Here is a 16,549-nt window from a genome sequence, read left to right as displayed (position 1 = left end):
AACTGTGTGTCCACGCATACACGAGTTGTGCATATACACATATAAACATACATACATATATTACTTCCTTATCTAGCTTTCTTGCCTTTATAAGGGATTTTAAATATCAAATATAAAAATATGAGCACTAGGTTTTCTGCTCAGGGTCTAAAATAAATTAGGATGAGTTTTAAAGAAAAACGTTATAAGTAGGGCTTATTAGAAAAAGACCACAAGAATTGTCCCTCTTCTATTCAACTATTTAATTTGGTTTTCACTCATGATAGTAGAGCAATTCTCAATGTTTATTTTGGAAGGATTATAGATATATTTTCTTAGGGAGGTACCAGAGAATAGGATGGTTGGTAGTGAATCATAGTAAAGATAATCGTTGTAACCCACAGAATTTGGATAGATTTATTGATTCTACAAAATCGCCAGGCTAATATGCACAGTGTCGATCAACAAGTGTGTGACAAGTTGTACAAATACTCAATGTACACATTGAGATATTTGGCTAATATGTCAACGATAAGAAAGATGAAACTGTCAGAGAACTCACAAGACATGAGGTATTATTACAGCAGGGCCCGTCGCTGCAGTGGGCCCCATTGGAGAGAGAGCATTTCTTACAGCACAATCCATAGCATTCCTAGAGAAAATATTTCACGTGAGTAAGTGATGAAACCTACCCACTGGTCATTCAACACTCTCTCCACATGTAACTTATGCGTAATCCACGTGAGGAGATGTATATCATAGTAAGCAAATCTTTTAGGAAAGAATGAACCACTTTAAGCAATGACAGATTCCGTCCGGCTATACTTCTCAGCAAAGTACGATCTTCTAAGAAGGGGCTTCTCTACCAAAAAGTAAGCTTATTTTTTAGCAGGCGCCCAACCCTTGGTTAGCTCTGTTATATTCTTAACACTCAATCTAGTTTTACAAAGACAAAAATAATATACAAAACAGAAAGAATTTTCATGAGTTAGTAAAACTTGTCTGAGATGAATATGAGCTATGAATTTTTAAGAGATACGAATTTGATTAGAAGAATCCATTAGGTTTCTTCAGACAGAGCCAATGATTAATTCTAACGTGTCTGAGCTAGGATTAAGCATTGATGAGAGAGCTCAGAAATAAAGGCAGTAAGACCACAATGAATGATGGGGCAGACTTCCCACTAACGCTATTCTTCTGCACTCTGGGTAGATGTGCTGAAGGTAGAAAAGATCTCTTATACCCACCACATGGATTCCACAATCACACTCCTCCCCAGCTTCCACATATCCATTTCCACATTCTGTGGGCTCAAATAGCTGAAAGAGATTAGAAAGATAAAGGGAAACCATTTTAATTTACCACAGAAAATCAACACTCCAATCAGGCTACATACATGGCCCTATAATCAGCTATCATGTGGTATTCTTCTATGATCTGTTGTTATGGCATCTTACAAATGTGTCTGTGTGAGAATCACTGTTAATTTATTAATAACACTTCCAAAAAACATATTTTAAATGGGGTAATATCTCTTGGAGGATTCTCCGGTAGTGGGCTCCAGAGATGACCTCTACCATTAGAGCTACTTTTCAGAGAAATAAGCTGTCAAGAGGAATAGATCACTTTTCATATTTGCTAATGGAGCTAAAATGCACTGCTAAAATAAGACTCACAGATACCTAATTTGTTGACTTATAACCAGGCAGCTGAGAAGATACAAAAACTGTCAAGAAGATAAAAATGCTTCATTCACAGCTAAATGTGATATATGCCATCAAGTAAATGCAAATAAACTTAGGGGAAAAAAATGTTGCTGGAAATCCATGCCCATCATTCTCAGTGAAAAGAAATCTGCACTGTCTGAATCATATTAAGTAAATGTGCAGACATATGCACAGATGTATAGAAATTTCTCAATCATTCCTGGAGCCATGGGAGAGTCAAATTTCTAGAATAATCCACCCTACTGGTGCTATGAACTTGCCTGCCAAATAAACTGTATTACAGACCAGTTGTTGAGGCAGCTGATTATTTATAAGAAACATTCCTATTTCCCATCACCTGGGGCAAGATTTTTCTGTGTGTATCTACTATAGTCAGGTGAAGATTAGAACAGGACATCCCAACCCAAATGCTCAGAGCCATATCTGTGACAGGGAGCAGTACACACCCAAGGAACAGCTGCCTTCCACTGAGTCCACCAAAGAAAGATCTGCTCCTCCTTCCACTTCCAGGAAAGGAAAATTGTTATAAGGAGCAAGGAAGTTTTCCACGATACTTGGGTGGGACTTCCCTATGGGAAAATCCAATGACTAAAATCAACAGTCCTCATCTCCGTGATATTTTGATCAGCAGGGAGGAGAAAATGGAAAAGGGAAAGGCAGACTGGAACATGAGTAGGGCTTTATATCAGGACTCCCATGCAACCCACTGTTCGATTTCATTCTTAGGACTCTTCTTCCATCCTGAGACAGGTCACTATCACAAACCATATGGCAAACATGGCAGTTGAGAAGGTTCCCAGAGCACAGAAAAGATGCACTTAGATAATGTGAAAATAACTCATAAAACCTGCATACATCCATCCATTGACTACAACACTTGGAAGAAAGTCAGTTCTTTCACACATACATATAAATTATTCCACTGTAATCCATAGCAGCTTTTAAAAAATTATTCTATATATGTTGTTTAAAAAGAAAGAATTCCATATTCACTAATTTTTAAAATTGAAGATGTATATGTATTTTTATTTAGTTTCCACATTATCCGAATAATTTGCTTTCTACTCACAGGCAATTTCAGAACTCTAATGATGGATCCTTATACACACACTAGAGATCTTAGTATTTTCAAACAACTCAATGTTGTTTCCTCAGGCATGATGCTTATAATTAGCTGGTGAAAAATTAGCCATGTACTTTGCAATTCAGAAATGCCAACAGCTCACATTAATTCATTATTACTCACTGCACCCATTTTAAACACTCTGAAGCTTTCAGATTTCTGTTGCATTGAGATCGACGCCATGAAAAGCAGGGAGCTGAGTTTAATGATGCAAGGTCACTTTCAAATTCCTGTTTCTTTTTCTGCAGCCTTACTGAGATTTTATACAGCTGTCAGGCATTAAAGTATCATCCCTAACTTAGCAGTATCACTTAATTATGGGGATAGGAATAAATTATTCTGACAGTTATCGACATCAGACACTGATTTTTTTTAAAAAGGCTAACATGATTTCACTGCTCTCTCAATTTGCAGAGTTATTAAACATTTTGTATAGCAATGGACTATATTTGACTTATGATGTAGTATCTTAAAAAGAAATATGAAATGTGCAGTGTTAGAATGTCTATGCCATCTGCTAATTCACATCAATCCTGTCCTTTTGCCTGTTAAGCAACTTCGTTTCTAAACATGTTATTGGTCGACAGTCCCATATCCAAAAGCTCTATAGCCTGTGAGTTTAAGAATTCTGGCTTTGCTGGATTTTAGAAAAGTATGATGCATTTACCCTGTTCTATATAACGGCCCTGAGGGGTCTGGTATACACCCTATAATCAAACACATTAACATTTGTGCAGTAACATTTGTTCACTAAGACTTATGAACACTTACACTATGAGGGATAAATAAAGATTTTCAGTTCAGGATAAGTTTTACCGTCCACTATGTTTTCTGCAAACTCATAAAAAATACTTCCAATTGTCAGAATTTTTGAATTAAGGAATTGTGGATAAGAGAATATGACATTGTGTATATAAATTTTAATGAAATGCCAATTGACAATGTGGACCTTCCCAAGTAAAGATATGTATATCTCTTCATATATATATATATATATATATATATATATATATGCCTGTATTGATGGGGTCCATAAATACTTTGGGTCATTTTTTGGCTGGCTGATATTAGTAATGCTTTCTATCTGGGAGAATGGACCACACATACCCCTCCTGCCAAAAAGAAAAAGAAAGTAAGAAAAGCCTAGAAATTAGTTATACCCCTAGAGAAAATGTCAAGGGGAAATAGAATTTTTGTCAGAGAAATGGGCTAAAGTAATGTATCTTAATCTAACCCACTATCTCTTAGCAGCAAGTGAAGACCCCAACATGAAAATTTCAAAGATATTTTAATTGAAGGATTGTCTGTTTGTTTTTTGGAGGGGAGGGCCAAGAGGAGGTACAGCTAGCACTGAAACACCAGAGCTTCAGAACAGTGAAACTATGGTCTTGTAATTCATTTAAACGAGACTTAATCTTTAACGTGATAAAGGCTTTTATAACTAAATATTAATCTGATTGGAAAGAAACCTGCTTTCCAAGCCAAGTATCTGATATTTGGCATAGTTCCATTGTAAAAAAAATTGGAGAAATAATTACACTTTCTAAATTACTAACCTTTGTTGGCCTGTTGAAAAGACAGGCTCCACCCCCTCTGTGTAAAAAGTCTCTATACTCCAAAATGCTGCACTTTGAGAACTTTCTGGAATGGGATACCCTGAGGAAATAAAGAATCAATTATGTAAAAAATTTACCAAAAGCAGTCATCAGAGAAGAAAATTAAACCCTTGAATTAGAAAAAAATCATCACTCTGGATCCAGATGATTCTACACAAACTTTGACAAGGCACTTATGTTCAAACTGCTAAGTAAGTATGTGTGGTAGAGTCTATAAAAATAGAAATTCAAAGAAAATCACAGATTTGGGGGCTAGGTTACAATCTCCTTAGCAGTCAAGTCCCTTTGTGCTCAGGCTTGAAAGAGTTTTTGAAAAGTTCATCCCCAAACTTCATCTAGGCTGTATATTAAAATGTGGTTACTAGCACTGACCTATATACACTACCAAATGTAAAATAGATAGCTAGTGGGAAGCAGTGGCATAGCACAGGGAGATCAGCTCGGTGCTTTGTGACCACCTGGAGGGGTGGGATAGGGAGGGTGGGAGGGAGGCTCAAGAGGGAAGGGATATGGGGATATATGTATACGTATAGCTGATTCACTTTGTTATACAGCAGAAACTAACACAACATTGTAAAGCAATTATACTCTAATAAAGATGTTAAAAAAAAAATGTAGTCACTTTTATTTGCTCTGTCTCAGTAAAGATAAGCAGGTTGGTTTTTTTTTTTTTGCCTCTGTCCTGAATAAAAGGAACTTGGGAACCTACTAGATTTTTACTTTGGAGAAGGACGTTGTGAGGGTCAACTGATTAAAGATTATATATCGCAGGCTTCAGCCACACAATTGAGGTAAACAAGGAAACCCTAAAGAGATGTGTTAGACTATATACGTTTTTATGTGTATATACACACAGTCAAAACAGAATTAGGTAATTAGGTAATAGCTCCTTATTCTCAACCTCAAATACTATTTGGTAATATTCATGATTTTGCAGGAATATAGTGAACCTCTTTGTGAGTTAATCAGATTACTATCACTATGTCAGTACATAAGGGAATATTATACATATGGTCAAGGTTAAACTGAGTCATACACATTGATTCCTTGGACATATTTGTCATAGTACTTGATTTGAGAGTACTAGGTCACTTATCTAGGATGCGATCTAATAGATTTATATTTCCTTATGTATGAGGGTAGTGTATGGAAGTAGGTAAAATCTACCATTGTTGACAGTGATCTCTTACAAGAACTATGTAGAAATATATACTTGAGAAAATACAAATTAAGCTTAAATAATTTTATTATATCCTATGGGTAGTCAGTCTAAAAATCTATTTAGAAATTGGAAGTTTAGAAGACAGAAGACCTCTCCCGATAGAACCAGTATTATGAATGGTGTTACCGTTCTGTAGGAGGCCTCAGGGGAGGGGGAGCATGAAAGCTAACGGTTTCAAGTTTAAACTACATTTCTAGAAACATGTGTTCTAAAGTAGCAAGCATAATGGCTGACTCTCTCCTCAAGCCTTCATGCTCACACACCTCTTGTTCCCTGGACGCCTGGTGCACAAATAAGGAAGGGACTCTGTAAAAGTAGGTCAGGGCTTCTGGCAACTGGAGAATCACAGGGAGGGGGCAGGACCAGAAATGGTGATGTGTTGAGCAGATGTCTGGCATGGGCAAAGGAAGTGGGAGAGACACATGAGTGGGGAAACCTCTTCTATCTATTAGGAGTGGGCTCTAGCTTAGGAGGCCTTGTGGCAGTGGCTCCCATGGGGCAGGGGTCCCTGGGAAACAGGGCAATGTTTCTAGGCCTTGGTTCACATATGCAAAGGCAACCCTCTAGTTTCCAAATTATCCACAATAGGAGACAGGAGTTAGGTGAGCAACTATTCAAATGTCTATCAGTAGAAGACCACCTAGACATGATAAATCTGTCTTAATTTGTTTAAAAAAGCTTTATTGATTATATAAGGAATACAGTACAATTTTATTACAGTAAACATGTCTATTTACAAGTTCCTTAAAATATAAATTGTTGACTAAATTGGTTTTCACTGACAGTTAGACAACCAGCTTTTATCCTAACTGTACTAAAAAATTAATGCATCCACTAAACTTAGACGCATTTGATCATGTGCTTCCTTTAAGGGTTAATAGACATAGAAGTGGTTACTTTATTTTACTTTTATTATCAACTTTAAATAAAAAATTAAAGTATAAAGTAAACTAGCCATTTCATTTTTTAAAATATCAGATACTGAATTATTGAATTTATTCTAAGGCTTAGCCTAAAAGACCAGTACCTGAGAGACTGTGTATCTAATTATAGGTAACAATTTCGGTAAAAGGTATATAACAAATGCATGTACAATGAAAATTTACCCCGTCTCCTCCATGATGCAGCCGCCCCAGGATTCTGTGCAGTCACATTCTAGTCCAATGAAACAATAAAAAGCAACAAAAGAAAAGGGAAACAACAAAAGTCACATCTTTAATTTGCATCGCAGCTCTTGAAATAGTTCCTTATTACCAATTCCATGTCAGACAGGTAGTACAGAATGTGAAGTCTCACCAAACAAAACCTATTTCTTTTAAATCAATATTTCTTTTTCCTTTCCAACAGTATAGCTTGCTTCCTAAGATAACAGCTGCAAGAAATAAATTTGTGCCTCTCTTCATTTTTGTAACTCAGAGAATTCAATTAAGTTCCTAGTGCCAATGTTTAATGAAAAGTACCTGGTCTAGAGATTGTAAAGCCTGAGTTCTAGTCTGAGTTCTGTCTGATGAGAGAGTTTCATAGGCAAGTGACTTAGCATTTCTTGGGTCTCAGTGTTTCCACCTCTAAAATGCGAATGCATCTCTCTATCTCCCAGAGTGGTTCTGGGGCTCACATGAGACGGTAGTCTGTGTGCTCTCTGGGAACTACAAAGCTCTACTGCACAAATGCAATGAGTCCTCACTGAAGTCCTGCTAACAGACCACACCGGACGTTAGAGGAGAGAATTCAATTTGCTGGAGCCAAAGCAAGAATCAGCCGGAGACTTGAAGAACACTAAGCTAAAAGGTTCAGCAAAAGAGAGAAATCTAAAATAGAAATGTAAAATCATCTAAATTAAATAACAACCGTAAACTTAACATAGATACCACAGATGGACATATGGATATTGTGACGGGCTGTCCTTTTCATTTATTTTTTCCTATTCTCTTTCCTATGATAGACAAAGATATTTTTAAAGAAAGACTTCCAAATGGATCTTTAAAAATTCAAAGTACAGAACGAATCTACCTAAACAAACAATTCACAAAGGAATAAAGAATTTTAGGAAGGAATTATGCCCGGCATTAGTAATGAAGCCTATTGTTCACCCTACTCCATCATCTGACTCAGCAATATCTCTCAGCTGCCCCCAGCACTGGCCTCTTCCTGGCTCCAGGCTTTTCAAACAAGGACATAAACCTGGTTCTACTCCTTTCTGGTTTTCAGATATTGATGCCAGCCAATGAAACCTGAATCACTTCCTTTAATGTGTACTATGTGTTTCCCTGGGAAAGCAAATACTCTGAGCAAGAAATTAATAGATGAAAGTTTGTGGAGATTTGCTCAATGCCACCAGACTTAATGTACCCATAAAGTGATGACTTAATATGCCCTTCAAGGGAATCAAGACACCCTGGATATATATTTTGCTTCAAGTTTCCATAACACTATGTATTAATGACAATTATTTGATAGTAGTCAAAAAATATAAAATATAGGATAATGTTAAGGTAGATTTTTGTCCTCGTCTTCTTTAGGGAGGCTGTGGTAGAGAGGGGGACCTTTATTCCTAGCGTCTGATATGTTCACTGAGGGGAGTAGATTTCCACTTAATTCCTAGGTAACAGATTAGGAGTGAATACCTCAGGTTTTTCTTTCCACAGGATCTCATTGTGTGTGCCCTGGGCACTTTTGCCTTCTGCCACAAAAGTGTGTTAGAAATTATATTTTACTAGTGTATTGATATAAAGAGGAATATAATCCAAGTTGGATTTTATACCGATTTTAAAAGAAGTTAAAAACGTTCAAGGGCCCCCTAAAATTATTGTGGGCCTTCAACACTTCGCCCCCTAGAATCTCAGCCCTGTCTTTCCATCTGCATCTCCTCTGGTTAAAGAGGAGAGTGACACCCAGCAGTCACAAGCTGTGTTTTCCTACTGGATGGGATTTGTGGCTGCTTCTCTTGGCCCTGCCTGCCCAGTAGAGAAGAGTTTTCCTCTATCATCTGCCCCCATGTTTAAAAGGTCCAGGACGGGACTGCCTGTACGGGAAGCTTCTCCAATGTTTCTGATGGTACTAGGTGGGTAAGTTTAATTAGAGGTAAGTAGATGGGTAAGTTTAATTAGAGTTTGAGCTCCTTTTAACTCTAGGCCTAAGCTATTTTCTGATCCAACTGTACTTGTGGTGGAGCTTCACTGACATCTTGTGTCTATACTCAACTGGTTAGAATCCAGAGGGTGAGTATTCACCACGACCCACCCCAACATTCTGCAGTGTGAGAAAGAGCTGATCACGCCCTGAGAAAGTATGATTTTATGGACTTTGAAAGGGACATTTCTCCAACCCACACAGATTAAGAATTACCTTAAATAGCTCATCTTATCATTTGTTTAGAGGAAGGAGATACACTACAGTTAAGGTATTATGACTTAGGAATGAAAAATATTTCTTTATTGACCGGACATGCATTATACAGACAGAATGGCACATGAAAGTAAGAAGGTCAATGTACATACTTGGCTTTCTGCTAGAAGGTTCCCATTGGATTCCAAGGTTTTGAGCCAGGCTCTGCGATAATACTTGTGCCACTGCCATTGGAAGACCATACTGTTTTTCAGAGTTGAAAGTGTGTGGGAAACATTTGAGAGAGGGCACAAAGCTAGTTATTATTTCTTAATCGTCACCACATTTCATCTCAGTCCCCTAAGTAGAGCCTCACGGCATCAAAAGACGGCTTACGTTCCTTATCACTTCTTCCTTGCAACTGGGCCCGAGAAGCAGAAAGCCTCTCTTACCATGTGGCATCTCTCAGAACTTGATGTTCTCACATGGAAACATAAAATCATAAAAGGCTGTGCCCCATTTCAATTCATACCAAACCAAGAATAAATTCAACTTACTACAAATCTGTCAAGAGAGGTCTCCACTGAATGATGGCTACTGGGATAACCTGGTATAATAGATTCAGGTACTGACCAAGGTTTAGATTTGGTTGGTTCGACTTTTGGGATGTGTTAAACCTAACATAGGCAGAAGAGCAAATAACTTTTTAAAAAAGTCATAAAAGAAAGATACACAAGCTTATAAGAACTTATCTATAGAGGCCAAGAAATTTCTGGGCCAATCTTTGGTTTGCATCTGCCTGATAAATATGAAAAACTATCATTATGATATGAAACAATACCTCTTTTCTAACACCAAAGACCACTTTGGGTTCTATATACTAATACGAACCACTCATACTATAGTCTCAATGTCATTATCACTCTAAACAGGCCTGAAAAGGGAAGTAAACTAGGCCATGGGGAAGAAAGAGACTAGATGCACAGATAAAGCTCTACTTTAGGAAAATTGATAACATTTACCTCATTCACACCAACTCCCCTTGTGTGAGAACAGACACCTCCAAAGTAACTCAGGCTGCTTCTCTTATAGTGGAATGTCACACGCCTTAGGAAAAATAAGTGTTATTAGGAAACCAATGTAGTGACCATTATATTTCAACTCTCCGTAAATATGTCTATTGTCCTACATTGAATACCCCAAACCAACTCTCCTTTAGAAAACCAAAAACTGTATTTTAAATACCTTTAAATGTATGTTATCATAAATACCTTTAGATTAAGGTTATGTTAAATAATCTCAGTTGAGCAAACATCAGTTGAGCACCTAACTAAGCATCATGCAATGACACAGGAACTGAGGACACAAAGATAAACAGACCACAGTCCTTGACTTTTTTCTAGTAGAGACTATCTAGTAGTTATACAAAATATTGATGATTGTAAATTGGTGATTAAACACTGAGAGAAAAGCAAAGAGTAACAGGTGAGAAGAAAGGAAGGAGGACTTTGGTTGGTTTGATCCCAGGACAGAACCTTAGAGGACTGTCTGAAAACAGCTTAGCCACCGGGGGGGAAGGGAGCAACTTATGATATCAAAAGTGAGCAAAGCACCCTTTTTCCTCAGAGATGAAATGTCAATTTTAGTCAATAGTTCACTTTCACTTTGCTGTACCCCTGAAACTAACACAACATTGTAAACCAACTATACCCCAATAAAAATTAAAAAGAAAAAAAAGATCTAGCAAATGATTTGGTGAAAGTGATGTGTGCAAGCTTTCAGGAAATCTGCTTTAAAGGAGCTAACTCAGCTGGAAGGAGGGCCCTTTCGCAATCCTCCTTCCCTGGCATTCCTGCTGCCTGTGATGAAGGCTGGAGTGTCAGCAGCTGTCTTGAATCATGAGTTGACCCTGAGGATGGAAGGTCTGAAGGTAGAGATGTGCTCTGAAAGTAAATCTCATGACTGTGGAACCACCATTCCAGCACTGGGCAGCCTAATTCTGTGCTTCCTATGTAACAGAGGAATCAACCTCAAACTTGTTCAGGATTGATTTATTGATATATAACCTAACCGATACAATAAAGGGATAAAGATCAACGTCAAACCAAGGGCTGGGGATACGTACGAGATGAGATGCACAGCATCAGCATGCTGCCTGATACGCAGCCGGTATTTGGAGAATTCGTGGAGCATCTGCACAGGGTTGGTGGTGATGTCAATATGATCCTTCTCAGTCCAGGTCTCTACAGCCACCAGGACAACCCTGGTATTAAGCTGCTCCTTGTAAATCTGAGGGTATACAACAGGACAGGTGCAGGAGGAAAACACTGGGTCAAACATGCACAATCAGTGTTTCAGAGTCAGCGGAAGGACAGGAGGGGGAGGTGAGAGGAGAACATGACGTCAGAATTAGCTCATCAGAGAGAATCTTCTTTCCTTTCTCTTTTCCAAGAGCAAAAAGAAAGAACAATCATACAACTCAGCCTCTCCTACAAAGTTACTTCAATCCCAAATCAGCACCTTTAGCGGCCAGGCATCTCACTAGGGGATCTATACTAGGAGTATCACGATTCTAAAGTCTGGACATAAGTCCAAAACAGGGTTTAGTAAAATCACCCTTCCAAACCTCATAGGAGATGACAGGTTGGAGCCTGATATACTGGTTCTGAGTAAGTGCGATATGACCAGTTACTCCTGCAGGATCGGAACAGATCACTAAATCCTTGGACAAGCCCTAACACCATGGCTGGCTTGCCCTTGGAAGCCTTGTTGTATGAAAAGTAAAATAACAGTGGAAGAGAATCACGATCTGAGGCCAAAAGAGGGAAAAGCAGACTTACATTACCTACGTCACCCTCACCACAGGGTGACATCACTCACAATATTTAAATTGTAATTTTCTGCTCTCTTTTTCTGCTTTTGGCCCAGTAGCTAAATAATTCACACATGTAAGCAATTTTGATGAATGTTGTCATTTTGTCCTATTTTCAAGCTAATTAAGAAAATAATGGATGATCTTAGGACACACCGAGGAAAGGAAATATTATCATGCCTAAATGAACGTGAAGCTATACTGATTTTACAACAGGGAGTGAGTTAACTGTAATGTCTTTTAAAAAAATTAGTTGGTCAGCTTCAGAACCTTGTATGGTAAATCAAAATAAAAATGACCCTTTGCAAGATGTGATTCTGTTCAGTCATGGTGAAATGACAAACACAGAGATTCTACCAAGTAAACAGCTGGGGCAGAAGGAAAGGTGTGTTTAATATTCTCTTTTTCATATCCACTTATAGTTTTCCTCTGAGAAGACTGACAAGGGCTGAAATTAAAGAAAATTAATAAAGCAGGTGATAACTGGCTTTCAGAATTTCAATCCTAACGCTACATGCTACTCTATTACCCTGCACCCATTTTATACTGCTCAGCTGTGCCTACCAGGTATTATATGTTACGAGTGTTTACATGACTGGAGACTTTTGGACTGTTTAAAAGGCAGAAAAGAAGGCAGTTCTTTAGAGAAAATAAGTATCATTTAGATATTAAGCAATTTATAAAGGTTTTTTTCCCAGTTAAGAGGGAACATACAATAAATATCAGATAAACATACGTTTAGCTGAGCAAAACAGCACTTTACATTAGAATACACAAAATACTATGCTATATTTATGACTAGTCAAATTGAATTATTTATTGGAACATAATGAATAATATTCACATTTATGGATTTCCTATCTAAAGGAAAAAGGAAGAAAATCTTAACCATCATTCTCTGTAACTGACAGAATGAGAGGAGGAAAAAAACTCAATAAGGAAGATTTATAAAGGTCTTTTTAAGAAGATATACATTTTACTGTCTTAAATTAGCTTTATTTTGAGACTGAACTTAATTCTGTCATCTAAAAATAAAGTCTGAAGCATTCTTATGGGGACACAAAGAAAATAAATTTGGGTTCTTTAAAAAAATTATTTTTGTATTGCCTGTATCCTCCAAACATAATCCACCTCAATCTATTAGTTCTTCTGCCTTATATTTAAGACGATAAGCTCATCTGATGATTATTAATGAAGTCTCATTTGCCAAGTTTAATTTACACTCTCTTCGGTAGCTAATTTTCTCCAGTATTTTTGTCCTATCTAGACTCTTGTGACAATAATATGTAGACATCACTTAGAATCAACATCAATGCATCTTTGGGATCCCAAGAATAACTCAACAGTCCCCTGAAACTCTGATAACACTGCGTTTTGTGAAGCAGACCACTCTATAATTTCTTATTAGCCAGATGAGATAAGGATAGCATTTTTACTTTTGTCTCAGAAAGAACTAAAGCAGCAAGTAAGCAAACAGAGATATAAACCATTCCATCTTGGAAAAAGAGATTCAAGAAAACCAGGATACTTACAGAATCCACAAGGTTGACCACAGACTTTGCAAAGTTGTTTGTATGCGCATGAGAAGAGCGACACTTCTTATACTGGGAGGGGGAAAGATATACCAGTCACTGTCAAACCATAATTTAATGATAAATTTCAAAATTCTGTAAAAACAGAAATCTGACAGCAATAGTAGAAATGGGGATTAAAAATACAGAATTCAGTTTGTGCCGTGTTTGGATATAGTGGTGTTCTTATTTTATTTCTCTGTTAGGCAGGAAAACTATAACTGTCTAAAATACCCATGATGTTCCAGGTAATGGAGACAGCCTAGTGATTCTGAGTGAGAAACTTTACACTTGAGAAGTAAGCTGTTAATTCAGTCTCAATGTCTAACAAATGCAATCCTTTTTTTTTTTTATATTTGTTTGTTTCACGGAAATGAACTTTACCAGTTTATAAAGAGCTTAGATCAAGAAATTTAATCCCAACTGGACACCCTCCTCACTTGAATTCAAGCGCATACAAAGATCAAGAAAATTTCTTAGGCAACACTTCAGATTCAGTCCATGATATGGAATGCATCTGTCGTACATTTTAGTATATTCTTTCAGAAGAATGCCTTCTCCAAACGAAGACTTTTGCTTTTGACGGCTCAGAAGTCAAAACAAAGAAGAGACAAAAAGTAAAACTGAAGTGTGCTGATAGTGTATAGTTGCTTATGGTTATTTACGATCACTTAAGAAAATAAAGTAAATTAATAGAATAATTACATAACATCTGAAGGGCTACAGTTTTAGCAAGGAGTACTGCAATTAATATGGCTTTGAGAGGACATTTAAAAACTAAAGTTTATCACAGGGGGATCATGCCCTCTGCTGAGGAAAAAGAAAAACATCCTCAAAACTACTGAATCAGGTTTGTACCATCTCTTTAAAATTTGACTTCATTTATAATTATAAAAATAATGCATCTTCATAAAGATTAAAAATACTTCCACGTTGGAATATCATGGTGTTCTTTTCTTCTCCTTTGCCCATTTTCACAATATAAATTTGTCAGACCCCCTTCATTTCATTCTCTCTTTAACCCTGTTACAATGTTTTTTAAATGAAGAATATGTCTTAATGCTTATAGATCTGATATATATATTTTTAATAATACTGAGCATACTGACAACCTATGATAAATGTGCAATAACTTAGTATTGTGTTATTAGTAGCATTCATTAATTTATGACTATTTATAATATTTGCAATGGTGTGAATGTTTGTGTGCCCCCAAAATTCATGCTGAAATCCCAGCCCTCAAAATGATGGTATTAGGACATGGGACCTTTGAGTGGTACTTAGGTTATGAGGGTGGAGCCATCATGAATGGGATTAATGCCTTATAAAAGAGGCTCCAGAGAGATCCTTAGTCCCTTCCATCATGTGAGGACACAGTGAGACATGTTAACAGTTTTTTTTAAACTTAGCATAAAGAAGTTGTTGTAAAGAGCTCAGCATTTTAAGCTGCCTAGCAAATTCCACAAGCTGAAAAACTTCAAAGATATCTTTTAAAATATAGGGTTGGCCAAAAAGTTCATTCGGGTCTTTCTGTAACATCTTACTTTTTGGCCAACACAGTAAAAGCAAAAGTCTCAACATTAAGTCTCTTTGGGGTGATGAAATGTTTTGAAACTAGACAGAGGTAATGATCGCACCATATAGTGAAGGTACGAAATGTCACTGAATTGTACACTTAAAAAAAAAAAAGTCCTGACATGAAGAAGCACTTATCACAAAAAGAAAGGGAAAATATTAGCTGACACCTATTCTAATGCAGTGGTGTTACATATCTATTCAAATGAATTTTACTTTGCTTCCGAACATTTATTTGTCCTTTTGGGATATGTCTTTTTGTAGTATAATGGTCATGGAAAACATGACATGTAAGTTAAAAACAATGAGGACCTTAAAAGTCTATTAAAATGTGATGTTTTCCATTTATTTCATATTTATAACTTCCAATTCTCTGATTTTCTTTATTTTGGGCCATGTGGCTTGCAGGATTTTTTAGTTCCCTGACCAAGGATCGAACCTGTGCCCACTGCAGTGGAAGCGCAGAGACCTAACCACTGGACCGCCAGAGAATTACTTCTGGTTTTCTTTTTAGAAAGATCACTCTGCCTGCTGAGGTGAGTGAATTAGAAAGGGTCAAGAATGCATGCAGAGAGACCTGTTGGGAAACTGCTGCAATAGTCCAGGTTAAAAAATAATGAAGGCTGGACATCATTATAGGATGTTGGAAGGTAAGGAAAGAGAAGAAAAAAAGATGACTCCTAGGTTTTGAACTTGAATAGCTGGGGGTGGGGGAGCTGTCATTTAAAATAATGAGAAAGACTGGGGGAGGGCAGTTTAGAACTAGGGAACCAAGTGTTCTGATTTAGAAATGTTAAATGTGAGATGCCTATTCAATACTGAAGTAAAGATGTCAAGTAGGCAGTTGAATATAGAACTATGGAACACAGAAGGCTAGAGTATAAAGTTGAGAGTGATGAATTTAAGTCATGATATATTTTAAAGACTTAAGATGGGAAGTGATCACTTGAGGAAGAGTTATAGAAAGAAAAGAGAGCCCCAAATCAAGCTATGGGGCACTCCCATAACTCTAGAGGCCAGACATAAAAGACTAAGAAGAAATGGCCAGTGAGGTGAGAAAGCTATTGTGTCATAGAAGCTGAAAGATTATGAAAATGTTTCAAACAGGAAAGAGTAATCAACTGTGTCCCATGCTACTGAGAAGGCAAGTACGATAAGGACAAAGAATAACCACTAGATTTATTCACTTGAAATTCCATATAATTGAGTACCTAGGATTTATTAGGGTCTATCATTAGTGTTTCTCCTACAACAAATACTTGCTCCTCACAACTCAGTGAGGTAGGTTTTATTATCCCCATTTTTATAAATGTGGAAAGTGAGGCTCAGAGAGGACAAATAACTTATCCAAGATCACAAAGCTGAAATTCAATGCTTACCCTGGGTTGACATAGGAGATAAAACTTGTTCAGTTAATAAGTCATATAAAATAGTTTATGTATGCTTCTAGTAAATCATGATTATTGATGAGAAACCATAATATGTTGGGTTCCTATAAAATATAGTGGCTTTCAAATAAGGAAAACCAAATGAGGTTTAA

The 16,549-nt window shown here is 37.0% G+C and overlaps 1 protein-coding gene across 1 annotated transcript in view; it reads right to left on the bottom strand.

The window, feature by feature from the left end:
• ADAM23 (ADAM metallopeptidase domain 23) overlaps nt 1-16,549 on the bottom strand; it is a 161,177-nt gene that overhangs the window by 34,687 nt on the left and 109,941 nt on the right. Inside the window, exons 10-17 of the mRNA XM_059927367.1 lie at nt 13,396-13,467; nt 11,117-11,280; nt 10,014-10,098; nt 9,165-9,255; nt 6,774-6,822; nt 4,386-4,485; nt 1,227-1,298; nt 542-631 (exon numbers count right to left, since the gene is read on the bottom strand). Coding sequence (XP_059783350.1) covers nt 542-631; nt 1,227-1,298; nt 4,386-4,485; nt 6,774-6,822; nt 9,165-9,255; nt 10,014-10,098; nt 11,117-11,280; nt 13,396-13,467 — 723 coding nt within the window. The remainder of the gene's footprint in view (nt 1-541; nt 632-1,226; nt 1,299-4,385; nt 4,486-6,773; nt 6,823-9,164; nt 9,256-10,013; nt 10,099-11,116; nt 11,281-13,395; nt 13,468-16,549) is intronic.

Source organism: Balaenoptera ricei, chromosome 7 (genome assembly GCF_028023285.1).
Source record: "Balaenoptera ricei isolate mBalRic1 chromosome 7, mBalRic1.hap2, whole genome shotgun sequence".
NCBI classification, from domain to species: domain Eukaryota; kingdom Metazoa; phylum Chordata; class Mammalia; order Artiodactyla; family Balaenopteridae; genus Balaenoptera; species Balaenoptera ricei.
The sequence above is the reverse complement of the archived record's forward strand: the minus strand, read 5'-3'. Positions and strand labels throughout refer to the sequence as shown.